At 50.6% G+C, this 13,708-nt stretch overlaps 1 protein-coding gene across 2 annotated transcripts; it reads right to left on the bottom strand.

The window, feature by feature from the left end:
* Positions 1-1,549: 1,549 nt before the first annotated feature.
* Positions 1,550-12,103, bottom strand: HDAC3 (histone deacetylase 3). 2 transcript variants are annotated; one of them, XM_014889618.2, is made up of 15 exons: positions 11,970-12,103; positions 11,647-11,729; positions 9,426-9,568; positions 7,557-7,638; positions 7,336-7,392; positions 7,187-7,242; positions 5,821-5,954; positions 5,490-5,570; positions 5,322-5,395; positions 5,133-5,197; positions 4,394-4,483; positions 4,239-4,297; positions 3,778-3,857; positions 2,971-3,128; positions 1,550-2,681 (listed from the first exon to the last, which is right to left on the bottom strand). In XM_014889618.2, exons 1-15 carry the CDS (start codon positions 12,022-12,024, stop codon positions 2,612-2,614), a joined length of 1,287 nt encoding a protein of 428 aa, XP_014745104.1. In that variant the 5' UTR covers positions 12,025-12,103; the 3' UTR covers positions 1,550-2,611. The 2 variants fall into 2 exon arrangements, with proteins under 2 accessions (XP_014745104.1, XP_088030032.1); XM_088173906.1 differs by lacking the exon at positions 11,647-11,729 and having other exon boundaries at positions 11,970-12,051.
* Positions 12,104-13,708: the final 1,605 nt, after the last annotated feature.

Raw genomic sequence — 13,708 nt, forward strand, 5'->3', positions numbered from 1 at the left:
CTGTGCTGCACCTCAATCTGGGAATGGGACACCACCCTGGGCTGTGGCAGGGCCTGCAGGGAATCCTCCTGAATCCTTGGGGATCCTGGGATGAGGGAGGTGAGGAACAGGGTTCAGGGGGGTGAAAAAATCACACCTGGCTGAGCAGCACATCCCAAAATCAGCTCCTGTCAGTGCCAGGGTGTGCTGGGTGTCTCCCACAGGAGAAGAGCAGGCACTGGGGAGCATCCAGAACAACAAGGATTTTCTCACCCCAATTTCCTACCCGGACACAGGGGTGCACAACCCACACTTGTGGAACAGCCTGAGCTCCAGGAGATGCTGCAGGGAGTTCCTGAACTTGGGGGTTGCTGCATTTTGGGGCAGAAAAAAAAAATAAAATATATTTGATGTGATTCTTTATGAGAAATGAAGACAGAACATTCATTGCTGCCCAGGAGGGAGATTCTGTGCAGAAAGGGCAGTGCCAGCCTGGCCACATTCCTGGTGCCAAGAGATTTGCTGGCTTGGTGTGGAAGCTCACAGGGAAATCACAGAGGTGCAGCAGGAACAAACCCTGCTCCTGTGCCCTGGTGCCAGCCAGGCCTCTGGCAGTGCCCCAGAACCCCCAGCCCTGGTGAGAGCACAGCCAGGACTCTGCTCTCACCCCAAAAGCCCAGCCTGGGGGTGCAGTTTCTGCACACAGAGGCTGCAGCAAGGCTGTGGAGCCTCCATAGAATTCCAGAGATCCAGCTGCCACCTGGTGTCCGAGCACAGCTCTGCACAGGGCCCTGAAACAGAATTCAGCCTGCTCCAGCTGTAAATGTCCTTCCCTCGGGGATATTTGGGGTAAATATCCTTCCCTCGGGGATATTTCCAGGTTTGGGGCAGCCACAGCTTCTCTGGGCACCCCTGTGCCAGGGTCTCCTCACCCTCACAGGGAGGAATTCCTGCCCAATGTCCCATCTGTCCCTGCCCTCTGGGAAGCCATTCCCTGGGTCCTGGCACTCCTGGTGAAGTCCCTGCTTTTTGTATTCTGGAGAAACTCCCTGTGACAGCCGTGGTTATGACATGATGATGCCTCTCCCAGCTCAGTTCTCCCTCCTCAGCTGAAGGATCCTGATTCACCAAATCCTTCCTCACACGGGAGCTGTGTTAGACCTTTGTTCATCCCTCTCCACACCCCCAGTCTGATTCTGTCACAATTTATTCCTGAGGGGTTTCTCTGGGCACCCACTGGGAGTGACCCTTCATGTTTTAGTGACAAGAACTACAGAACAGACCCCAGAAGGCCTTGGAGACAGTAAGAGTGCAAATAATTTGAAATAACTGCAAGAAAATTTCCTGAATTATGTCTGCAGCCTCCTGCAAAGCTTTTGCAGGACTGAGAGGCCCTTGGACTCTTGAAAGGGAGTTCAGGGTGCTCCCCTGGTGTGCAGTGATGCCAAAAACTCACCAACATTTACCCTGAGGAGAAGAATTCCCTCCATTCCTTCAGACAGTGGGTGACACTACCCTTGGGAGAACAGGAGCCAAAAAAGGTGAGGGGATTAAACAGATGAACAACAGGTCAGGTAAGAAAAATACTGCCTCTTGTTTAATGTTCAAAGACATCAGTAAACAAACAGAACCGTACAGACAGAGGCTGAACCCACCCCCAACCTCCCCAAACCACCACAGGTACCAGGTGAGGACTCAGGAGAAGGAGCAGCCAAATCTGGGAGTGCAGGGATGGCCAAGAGGAATCTGTGCTGGGGGAGGGCAGGAACAGAGCACTTGGAGGAAGCAGCTTCCCTCAGCCAGCAGCAGAACAACACCTGCTGGGTACAGATTCTGGTTCCTCTCAGAGCACACAGCCCAGATCTCTTGCTACCACACAGCAGGACCATGTGTGAATTTGGGAAAACAGCTGGAAGCTGCATTAGAGGTGCAGGACACACTGAGCACTGAGCTGGGCAGCCAAACCTCTGTTCCACAGGGATTTAAACCTCCCCCAAGGAATAACCACAACAGGGAGGTTGTGTCCAACTCAGCAGAGTGCTGCAGAACTCGTTTGTGAATGCAGATGTGGCTGTGGGGGAGGAAGGAATGAGCCTGTGCTCTGCACACATCCTTCCATCCTGCTGCTCCCAGGACATCCTGAGCCCACAACTGGCCTGTCTTCTCCAATGATTCCTGGAGCTGTGGAGCATCAGCTGCTTAGCAGGGCCGTGAGGAGCAGCTGTGAGTGCAGGCTGCAGAGGACACTGGGGTGGTACCTGAGTGCAGGTCAGGGACAGCAGGATGGATCCCGAGCTGCTGCAGAGAGGCAGAGATCGTAGGCACAGCTGCTCCAGCTCCCACCTGGCTGGCAGGAGCCTGCAGGGGAGTCATGGCTCAGGCTCTGAGGGCAGTCACAAAGCTGCCAGCCAGGACTCAGCATGGCTCCATTCCCACGGCAGTGACAGCCAGAACCGTGATGTGGTGACAAGGAAGGAGCACACGTCACCTCTGTGCCTCTCCAGGTGGCAGGAGCCTGCAGTGGGGCTGTGTCTGCTGCCACCAAGTGCAGTCTAAGATGAGGAGAGGGCTGAACTGGCTCCTGTGGGCCCCAGTTATGTGCTCCAAGCATCTGGAGGACAGGGCACAGCCCTCAGATCTCCACGTCACTCTCTTTGTCATTGTCGTGGTCACCATCGTAGAACTCGTTGGGAGCTTCAGGCCTGGGGGAAGAGAAATTCCTGTCAGGGAGGAGACAGAGACCTGGAACCCTTGGGGCCTGAGGGAATGGCACAATGGAGACCACAGCAGCTCCTTGGTAAAACCTGACACTCAGAAATTATTTCACGAGTGAAGTGACTTCTCACGATTCCCATGAGAACGAGATGGGCTTTAAAGGTCCCTTCCGACCCCAAATTCTGGTACTGTGGTTCTAGGACTGGGATGGATTGCTCTGTATCCCCTCCCAGGGACAGAAAGGGAAGCCCAGAGCTCCAGAAGAAGGTCTGGTACCTGTTGTAGTTTTCCTCAGAGCCCCTCTCCTCGGGGTCAGGCTCGTCCGTGCGGTCGTAGCTGAGCAGGTCCGAGGGGACGTCGTGGATCTGCACGCTGGGGGCGTGGTTCAGCATCTTCAGGTTCTCAAAGATGGTCTGCCTGATCTGATCCAGGTACTGCAGGGATAAAACACAGGCATCACCACCGTGGGGCGTGTCACAGCTCTGTCACCTGCCTGCATCAACTCTCTGGTGGCAAACAGCAATAAATTTGTGCAAAAAAGTCACTACTCAGCAGAGTGGGTGGGGAGTAAATTCAATTTTTGACACTCAAGAACACTGAAAAACAACAACTGGATTGTCTCAGTGTTTTCTCTGCTTTTTGTCCTGGGCTCCAGCTGGTTTCACAGTGAACAAATAAATTGTAGGTTTGCTGATAAGTGAAATTGGATATCAAAAGATGAAAGAAGCAATGGGGAAAACCCATGAATTCCATAAGAATTGAAAATTAAAAGGGAAGGTTGTACATTAGAGGGGAATCTCAGGTATCAGGTGTTCTGGGAAGTCTGTGCCTCTCAAGTACCTCAGCCAATGGGAAAGAGAGAGGGAAATTGGGATAAAAAGGGAGGCTGCACCCTCTAAAAATTTGAGAGATCCCAGGGGAATGCCCCATGGCTTCTCCCTTTATTCGAATGAAGTAAAAAGACTCCTCTGTCTCCTTTTTTTGGACATAAACCTCTGGTGTTTGTGGCTCAATTCTCCTGACACACAGGACAGAACATCAAGCACAGGGTTTTGGGAATTCAAAGCTGATATTGCAGCTCACCTGCCTGGAGTTCTGATTCTCAATCCTTGTGCTGACATCGGGGTGAAGGGTGAAGTCTGGAGCGAAGTATTCGAAATATTCTGAGATGGAAGAGGCAGAGTTAGAGCACAGAGGGCCAGAAGCTGTGCAGAGAGCAGAGCTCACCCTCCCACCTGCCAGGCAGACAGCAGAGCTTCAAAAACACAGAGATCTTCAACTCTCAGTGAGAGGGATTAGACAAAACAACAGAGCGAACAGGAAATGGTAAAATTAAATCAGAGAGGACACACAGAGCAAGAGAGATCACACCACAGGGACACCTCCCACTCAACCAAACCCCATCCAACCTGGCCTTGGACACTTCCAGGCATGGCTGAGGCCATCTCCAAGGTCAGGAAGTGCTGACACTTTGGCAATGCAGAATAGAACATCCCAAAATTTTCAGCAGAGCTCATGAGGGGAAAAAGGCAACTCCAACTTACCACTGTAGGGGAGCTCGTCACTAATTGGTTCATCCACGAGCAAGGATGTTTCATAAGTCCTGAAAATGTGGAAAAAGAGGAAAAATGGAAAGGGAAATGCAGGGACAAATCCCACAGAGCTGCTCTCCCCCCCCCAACAGGCACAGGGGACTCACCAGCACCGGGCCACATTCCGGACTGTGTAACCTCCTCCTCCCAGCACCAGCAAGGGGATGTTGAAGCTCTTCACGTACTCCACACACTCCCTACAAACCCCAAACAGGAAAATGCCAGAGCTGGACACTGCAGCACAGGTTTAGGTGTCAGAAATGCCCTCCTGAACTCCAATATCACCATGGTTGGTGTGATACACCCAGAGCTTCCACCCAGGAATCACCATCACGAGTGGGGTGGGAAGGACCTAAAGGTTCATCTCATTCTATCCCTGCCATGGCAGAGACACCTCCCACTGTCCCAGGTGCTCCAAGTCCTGTCCAGTCTGGCCTTGGGCACTGCCAGGGATCCTTGGGCACCCTGTGCCAGCCCTGCCCACCCTCCCAGGAAAGAATTCCTTCCCAATTCCATCCATCACTGCCCTCTGCCAGTGGGAAGCCATTCCCCCTTGCTCTGTCTCTCCATCCTTTGTCCCAAATCCCCCTCCAGCTCTCCTAGAGCCCCTTTAGGCACTGAACCTTCTCTAGAACCTTCTCTTGTCCAGGTGAACACCCCTAGCCCTCAAAGCATCTCCACGGTCTCCTTCACCTTCATCACCTCATTCTCACATCCCCTCCAGTCACACAAATGTTAAAAAAAACCCCAAAACTTAACAGGCCAAAGCCAAAGCTCCAACCTCACAGCACAGACTCCTCAGAGCTTTTCAGGTGGTTTTTCTGTGCCCAGCCCTGCTGTACTCACCCATGGCCTCTTATGCTGAGGTTAAAACATCCCAAGCGGTCACAACCCAGAGAATCAGCACCACACTGGGGAACAGAAAAGCAAGGCAATGTTGGCATTGCTCTCCAGATCCACACCAGGGGACAGAAGGGGACACAGATTTAGCTCTCTGAGCCCTCTGAAGGTGTGCACAGAGGTTTGCTTCCTTACCTGCAGGACGATGCAGGTGGGCTGATAGTAATCTACCACCTGGTTAATGACTGGCTGGAAGAGGTGCTTATAACCTTTGGAGAGAGAGGTGGATTTGTCATGGCTCTGGAGCAGGAAAAGCCCCGGGGCCAAGGGGAAAGGGGAGGGAACAAAGCAGGGAACACCTACTCTGGTCATCGATGCCATCTCGGAGGGGCACGTTGAGACAGTAATACCGGCCACTCTCTGCACCAACCTCATACATGTCACCTGCAAAACAGGACAGTGACAACAGCCCTGAGACTTCAGAGCTGTGCAAAGGCCAGGTGTGAGCTGGCCTGAGTCTTTCCATCTCATCACAGACCCCTTTCTTACAAGCACCTTCAGCTCTATTCCTCTCTAATCCCTTTTTCCCCAACATTTCCCCCCGCAGCTGCAATTTTGTGATTTACTCTTTTCTACTCCAGCACAGCATCCAAGAGATTCTGAAGCAGGTTTCCACTAGAAATGAAACACTTACCTGTGCCAGGGAAGAAATAGTTGCCATATTTGTGAAATGACACTGTCATGACACGATCTGTCAGGTAGAAAGCCTCCTGCACCCCGTCCCCGTGGTGGATATCGATGTCGATGTACAGCACACGGGGGTGATACCTGGAGAACACATCCAAGTTTGGATTCCAGGCATTTCTACACACCCAAACATCTTCTTTGGATTGATATTTAGAACATTTTATTTTGAGGTGGTTAGAAATAGATATTAGAACAAAAAAGTTTTTAGATCAGGCCAGAAATGTCTTGGAAAAGAACTTGTTTAAGCAAGGCAGGTCCTTAAACAAAAAGTTTTCAAAACTGGGTGTTCAAAAGTTTCAGGTTCCTGTTTCCAACGTGCTCAGAGTTAATCTTTAAGAGCTCCAGTGATTTGAATCAAATCAGGAAATGAAAGGAGCTGGCATGGAGGAGGTGGGAACTGGAGCACTGTGTCCCAGCTGGTGAGCACCAAAAATTCCAGGCTGGGCTGAATTTACTCGAGAAGCAGGTAACAGAGACAGAAGCAAACTCAAAATGCAAAAAAGGATCCTGGAAACTGGCAACAAAAGAATAGGGATATAAATCATATCCCATGAGGGGTAACTGGGCTGTATTTGGGGCCTCTGGTGGATGGGATTGGGAAATGGGAGTGCAGGGATAGCCAGAGAAATCCTGGGGTTCCCAACAGAACAAGAAATCCCAGTACATCCCATAAATCTGACTTTTAGAGCAAGTAAACTTGCCAGCAGTCATGTCACCATTGTTTGATCAACTCCAAATCCTTTTTAATTCCATGACAACTTGTCTGAGGTTCAGTGATAAGGAGGGCACTTTGAAATACCCAAAAAAAAAGTAAAAAAAATCGTGATCAAGTCAAGAAACTAAAGGTACTTCTGTAACTTTACCTCTCATTCTGAATTTATTTTCCATTTTCTAAAATGAAAAATAGCCTGACTCTTTTCTATGGAGACCAAATGTCCTTTGATCACCCACGTGCAGCCCAAGTCCTGTTCTTAAGGTGCTCAAACAACTCCAGGAAGATTTGAGTCATTTTTGGGTCTCCAGTGAACCAAAACTTGTATTTACCTACACAAGGCTCACCGTGGCCACAAAGCTGAAACTCAGGAACCCCTGAAATGAGACTGGAGAACTTTTCTGTATCCCTCAAGCTCCCTGCAACAAAACTGGAGTCAGATGTTCCAATGCTCAAACCCTCAAAGATAAGGCCAGGACATAAAATGAAGTTTTTGGGTTTCCTGGATTCCAGAAAGACAAATGAGGCAGGGAAACAGAAAAAAAGCAAAGGGGAAGCACAGAGCAGCCAGCAGAGCTCAGCCCTTGCCCCTTGTCCTTACTTGAGCAGCTCCAGGATGCCAATCACGATGTCATTGACGTAACAAAAACCCGAAGCCTGGAAGAGAGAGAAACCCCAAAAGCTTTAGAGGGGCATCAAGACAGAGCCCAGGCCCCAGAGACAGAGGAATCCACAGATCTGCCTCATTACCTCAAACTTCTTGGCATGATGGAGGCCCCCTGCCCAATTTATGGCAATGTCACAGATCTGAGAGAGAGGAAAGAGAAGTGAGCTTAAAGTGACAAAATGGTGACAACAACCCTGTGTCCTCCTTCCCACTCCCACCTGTCCATCCCAGGGATCCACAGCACCCTCCTGGCTTCTCCTCCTCCAGCTCAATTCCCAAAAATCAGCACCTCAGCCCCCCCTACCTTGTTGTTCAGCTGTGTTGCTCCCTGCAGGGAGGCCCCAGTGTAACGAGAGCAGAATTCAAAGAGGCCTGGGAACACTGGGCTGAAGAAAAAGAAACCACATTAAAACCCAGAAAATCTCATTCCTCCCCTTTTTCCAGAGCACAGCCAGCAATCAAACTGCCCAGAAGTAACATCTGAGCAAAAAAAATAAAGCTCAGTTCTTTTTGCAAGAGTTAATTTGGGATCAGGATCACTCTGGGCCTTCCTGTAACTCACTGAGCCCCAGCAGGGCAGGGCTGCAAACACAGCAGGAAACACAAGGAATTTGATAATAATTCCCAAAGCTTCCAAACCAGCCTTGGAAAGGCTTCACTGCTCCCCAAGTGTGTCACAGTCTGTCCTGCAGCTCTGCTGGGATGTGCCCAGAGCTGGGACATGAGACCCTGCCTCAGGAAAGGGGGGACTGGGATAGCTCCCAATCCCACAATGGTTTGGGCTGGAAGGGAACTTAGAGATCATCCAGTGCCACCCCTGCCATGGCAGGGACACCTCCCACTGTCCCAATGTCCAGCCTGGCCTTGGGCACTGCCAGGGATCCAGGGGCAGCCACAGCTGCTCTGGGCACCCTGTGCCAGCCCTGCCCACCCTGCCAGGGAACAATTCCTGCCCAAAATCCCATCCAGCCCTGCCATTCCCTGTGTCCTGTCCCTCCATCCCTTGTCCCCAGCCCCTCTCCAGCTCTCCTGGAGCTCCTTCAGGTACTGGAAGGCCACCATGAAATCACCCCTTCCCTTCTCCAGGTGAACAATCCCAGAGCTGCTCCATGCCTTGATCATCCTGGTGCCTCTCCTGGATTTGATCCATCAGGTTGATGGTCTCTGGCCCCCAGGCTTGGGTGCAGCACTCAAAATTCTTAAAGACAAGTTTGTTTTTGATCTGGAAGCTCTTCCAGAACAAAGCAGATTCTGCAACCCAACAAGTCCAAATCTAGACCCAAAAAGGAGCACAGCAACATCTCCAGAGAAGGGAAAGGAACCTAGGAGGCTCCATGTTGGAACCCTGAAAATTGAGAGTTTTAAACTTTCTGTGCTGTCAGAAAGTTGCCCAGAGGAGCACGATGTTGGACCTGAAACCTTGGAAAAAGCTTCCAAAATTGAGTGATAGAGTTAAAATCACTGGAGCGTACTTTGAATAGAAATGTGTAATATCACACAGTGAAAAGTCTGGAATTTAGGAGTTTAGAATACAGGAAATATTCTATAGTTGGAATAGAAATGTGTAATATCATACAGTGAAAAGTTTGGAATTTAGGGGTTTAGAATACAGGAAATATTCTACAGTTTGACTAGAAATGTGTAATATCATACAGTGAAAAATTTGGAATTTAGAGGTTTAGAATATAGTAAATATTCTACTCTATTGTCTATTAGAATATAGACAAGATAGAAAATTTAAGGAATTTTTCTTCCTCCTTGTTGTTCTTCTTAAGTAGGATTTTTTAATTAGACAGAAAATGCCACACTGCAGGCCATGAGTGTTTAGTCATTGAGTCAAAAGTAAAAATAATTTTAATTGAGCTGTTTAGCTTTAAAAGACTTTGTAACAAGCAAGCTAAATCTCCATTTTTTTTTTTCATTTTTAGGTTGTTAGCTCAAATTGCTGTGCTACAGATAAGAATTAACAAACAACTCAGTTCTAACACAAAACTCCATCTCTGCTGCTTTTAATCCCAACTCTGAGTGAAGAATAAAAAATTTTAAAAACCCACAACCTAATAGCTCCATGCTCTTACCCACCCAGGAGGGAATTCCTTCTGCTCCAAAGCAAGGCAGAAATGGGACATTTGAGAGGAGCTGCAGGGGCAGCAGCAGCCCCTGGGTCACTCACCAGTCATCTCCCACGTTGAAGGCATTGAGGCTCTTGGTGAAGCCCTGCATGTTGTTGGGGCTCACCCTCTGCAGGAAATCGATGTAATCCTCGGAGTGGAATCTGCACATGTCGTGTTGGGATGCTTGGTAGGGCTTGAACACCTTGCAGAGATAAAAGCAGGAGTTATTTCCCATGGAAATTCCATTTTTTTTGGGCTGGAAGGATGCTCAAGCTAACTGGTAATTGGCCTGTATGAGGTACATTAAAAATGTGCCAACACTGGTATTTATATTCATTTAAATTCAACAGCTGCTCAGGAGACAAAAGCAGGAATTATTTCCCATGAAATTCCATTTCCTTGGGCTGGAAGAATGCTCAAGTTAACTGATAATTGCCTTGCATGAGGTACATTAAAAATGTGCAAACACTGGTATTTATATTCATTTAAATTCAACAGCTGCTCCATGAATCCTGCTCTCATTTTTTCCCCTTTCATAAATTCACCTCCTGCCACTCCTGACTGCAGCTCTTGCCATAAAATCTTTTCCTACCCCATGGCACATTCCCCTGCTTGGGCAGCAAAATAAACCTTCCTTCACTGGGGGGGAATCATTCCTTCCTCAGCCACCAATTTTCCACAGTTAAAACCTTGATCTAGGGGTGGTTCTGGTCCCTCTGTAAGATTTACTGACAAGTTCCAAATTATTTGGAGAAATCTCCCAGCCAGATGGAAGAGTTGCAGAAGTTTTGTTTATTTTGGAAAGGAAAATGGGGGAATGGTCAGGGAGGTGGATGGACTCAAATGCAGGATCTTGTGACAACAAAAGTTTGCCAGTTTGGCACTTAGGGCACATACCTCAGTAGAGGGGAAGTTAAAAATTAACACCACTGGGAGTGGAAATTCAATTGAGAAGAGATCTTTTTTTGTGATTTCCAATCTCTCTGATTTAAAGCAACCACTTGATAGAAAAAAGTGGAACATGAACATAACAGGAAAATGCCCCAGATGGTCTCCAAAGGGAAATTCCTCAGGACAAGTGCACCACGGTCCTGTTTTCTGTGCTGAGCAGGAAACCTGTTCATTTTCAGAGCCACAATAACCCAAACCAAGCCCAGCTCCTCCTCTCCTGGTGCTTTCCATGTGGATTTGTGGATTTTGGGGCTTGCTCTGCCTCTGACAACTCAAAGAGGGATGAGGAAACTCCTTGGAGCAGGGGGAAGGCAGGAGTTATTCCCAGGGATCGCCCAGGAATTCTGGTGGTTCATGAAACCAAACCAGACAAAAAATGATGGCAAAGAGAGAAGAAATGGCTCTCACTGGACAACCAGAGCTTCTCAATCAAAATGTGGGAATCAAACAAGAAAGGGAGGGAAAACCGAACTGAAATCCTCACTCAGCTGCTGGCAGAACAAACCTGGCTCCTTCCACCCTTCCCAATAATCCCACCCACGTTCCTGAGCTGGGAAAGGTGGGAAGAGGCAAACCCAGCCCAACAGGATCACAGCCTTTTATTTTAAGGAGGCAGAAACAATGCAACACAAAATCAGCAGGACTTTTTACAGTCCCAGCTGTTCCAAATCCCCGATTTTATTTGCTCCTAACTCTGCCAGACCCTGACTATTTGGGGATGAAGTTGTCTGTGAGATTTTCAGCTTCCCAGTGGCACCTTGTGAAAAATCTAACCCCCTAAAAAAGAGAATTTCAAGACTAAAAATGCAGAGCTCTGCCCACTGCCTCCTCCAAGCAGAGATTTGCCATTTAGAAGCGTCAGGTTTTTTGCAAGGAAAAGCCCAAATCCAGGGAAGTTACTGGTGAAATGCACACATACACAGTGCCATACACAACCCATACACTGTGACAATAAAAAACTGGAAGAGGGACTTTACAAAGGCTCCCCACGGTCACTGCAAGGGCTGCATTTCTGCGCTGGATGTGGTTTTATTCGAGAATTATATTAATTAAGGAAACTTTTCTCGTGTCTAAACATTGAAAATTCTTTTCAGAAATTGCATCTCTACATTTGCTTGACCTCACCAGCTCCTCGGAATCCTCTCCAGCTGCATCAATAGAACAGGACTGAGCTCTACAAGCATTCTGAACACATTTATTTCATCACCCACTAATGCAGCCCCTCAAAAAAACCCTGAGGGCTCGGTTTAGAAGTGTCACACCCTCAGAGCTCTGCGCGGTGCCCTCCTGTCCCCAACCCCCGCCCGGCTGGGGACACGCGTGGCTTACGATCATTTTCTTGTAGAGGCCATAATGCAGCACCAGGCTGTGCGTGAGCGCCAGGCGATGCGGCTTCATGGGGTGCCCCGCGCCTGGAACGGAACCGCGCGGGGATTAACGGGGCTCAGGGGGGAACACAACGGCCGCGCCCGCCGCCCGCCGACCACCGCGCTCCGCAGCACGACCGCCACAGGCCGAGGGTGACGAGGGGAATGGGAACGGGAAGAGGGGAAGGGATGGGGAAAGGGGCTGGGTCAGAGCCCCGCCGCTGGGGGCCCCGGCCACAGCCGCTCCGCCGCCCAGCCCCGCTGCTGCCCCGACCGCGCTCGCACCGTAGTGGAAGTTCCCCACGTCCGGGTCGTAGAAATAGGCCACGGTCTTCGCCATGGCGGACAGGCCGCGCTCCTGCTTACGTCATCACGGCGCGACACCCCACGAAAGAGGGCGTGGCCACTGTGAAGGGGCGCGACCATTTTAAAAGGGCGTGGCTTCAGGCAGGGGAGTGTGGGCACCGTAAAGGGGCGTGGCTTCTGTCAGGGGGCGTGGCTTCAATGTACTGTTACTGTGGGGGGCGTGGCTTCTGTCAGGGGGCGTGGCTACCCCGCGTTATGTCCCAGTGCCCCCCCCCCCCCCCCGCACTCCCCAGTTCCTCCACACTGGTCCCAGTTGCCTCCAGCGCTTCACAGCGCCCAGGCCCTCCCTGGTGCCCCCCCCCCGTCACCCCAGCTGCCCAGAGTTAGCCACAGTCACATCGAGTTGTGCCACAGTCTCACCTGCCTGCCCTGTACCTGCCCCCGCTTACTCCCAGTTGCTGGCTGGACTCTCTCCCATAAGCCCATGTTGTCTCCCCAGTCACCCTCAGCTCCCCCAGTTATCCCTCACTGCCCCTCATCTACTTCCAGTTACCCCCAGCAGATCCCAGTTGCCCACTGGATTCTCTTCTCTAGACCTGCAGCTGCCTCCCAGTCATTCCCAGTTCATTCCAGATGCCTGCTGGATCCTCTCACATAATTCCACATCTGCTCCCTCCTTCTCACCTATTCCCAGTCATTCCCAGCTGCTCCAGTCACTCCCAGTGAGCCCAGCTGGCCACTGGATTCTCTTCTCTAGGCCCCCAGTTGGCTCCCAGTCACTCCCACCTGGCTCCCAGTCACTCCCAGCCTCCCCAGTGAGGTTTCCATGGGACATCCCCACCTGGATGGGACTCATTCCATTCTGGGGCAGCCAATGGCTGAGGGATGGGGACCTGCCACCACCAGCTGTCCCCTGGGAGGGTGCAGGTCGTCAAGACCTTTGAAAAGGACCCTTTGGAAGAGGACAAAAATTGGGTGGGAAATTGCTGGGTGTGAGGAGTCAGAGGAATGGGAGAAAACCTGGAGCTGACAAGAGATGGAAAAGATGGAAACAGGACCGTGGTGTGAGCAGTGCTGGCTGGGAAGGGCAACAAAATCCTCCCAGTGGGCTGGAGAGAGGAAAGGATGGACAGAGCAGGAAGCCTTGTCCAAAGGTTTGGAAAACCAAGCCAAAATCAATGCTTGGTGCTGCCAGATTCTCGCAGACAGGGAACATTCCCAAACTTCCCAGGAATTTGGGATGAAGCTGTGCTGGAGACAGGCTGCTCAACCCAGCAGGGGTCACAGAGAGGGGCTGAAGATGGTGAGCAGGGCAGATGGGCACTGGGATGTTCCCTGGCATCTCAGGGGATGCCAGGCTGGGATTTCCAGGGGATGGAAACCCCTTGGAAGCAGCAGGAAGAGCTTCCTGCCTGTATGGGATGGGGCATGGGATGGCAGGGAATTCTGAGTGCTGCAGGTGGAAGAGACAACGTGTCAAGGTGTGATTAAATCGTGGAGGTGTTAAATGACATTTCTGGCTGTCCCCTGTGGGGACACTGCCCCCACAGTTTCCTTTTAGGATCCCAGCTCCAGCGTGGAGCAAGGATCACAGGATGGTTTAGGGGAGAGGATTGGGCAGGGACACTTTGAGAGGAGACCCAGGACCCTCTCAGTGTGACCCCACAGGGCACAGCTGTGGCTTGGGACACTCAGAGAGGTCACCTGGCACAGAGCCC

This window comes from Sturnus vulgaris, chromosome 15 (assembly GCF_052056855.1).
Source record: "Sturnus vulgaris isolate bStuVul1 chromosome 15, bStuVul1.hap1, whole genome shotgun sequence".
NCBI lineage: Eukaryota > Metazoa > Chordata > Aves > Passeriformes > Sturnidae > Sturnus > Sturnus vulgaris.

What these genes read in the sequence shown, in the direction of transcription:
- HDAC3 (XM_014889618.2), bottom strand. Translation starts at nt 12,024, where the DNA reads ATGGCGAAGACCGTGGCCTATTTCTACGACCCGGACGTGGGGAACTTC. An exon ending in ATCATGCCAAGAAGTTTGAG is followed by an intron (nt 7,243 to 7,335) that starts GTAATGAGGCAG and finishes TCTCTCTTCCAG; the next exon opens with GCTTCGGGTTTTTGTTACGT. An exon ending in CGGAATGTGGCCCGGTGCTG is followed by an intron (nt 4,298 to 4,393) that starts GTGAGTCCCCTG and finishes CCACATTTTCAG; the next exon opens with GACTTATGAAACATCCTTGC.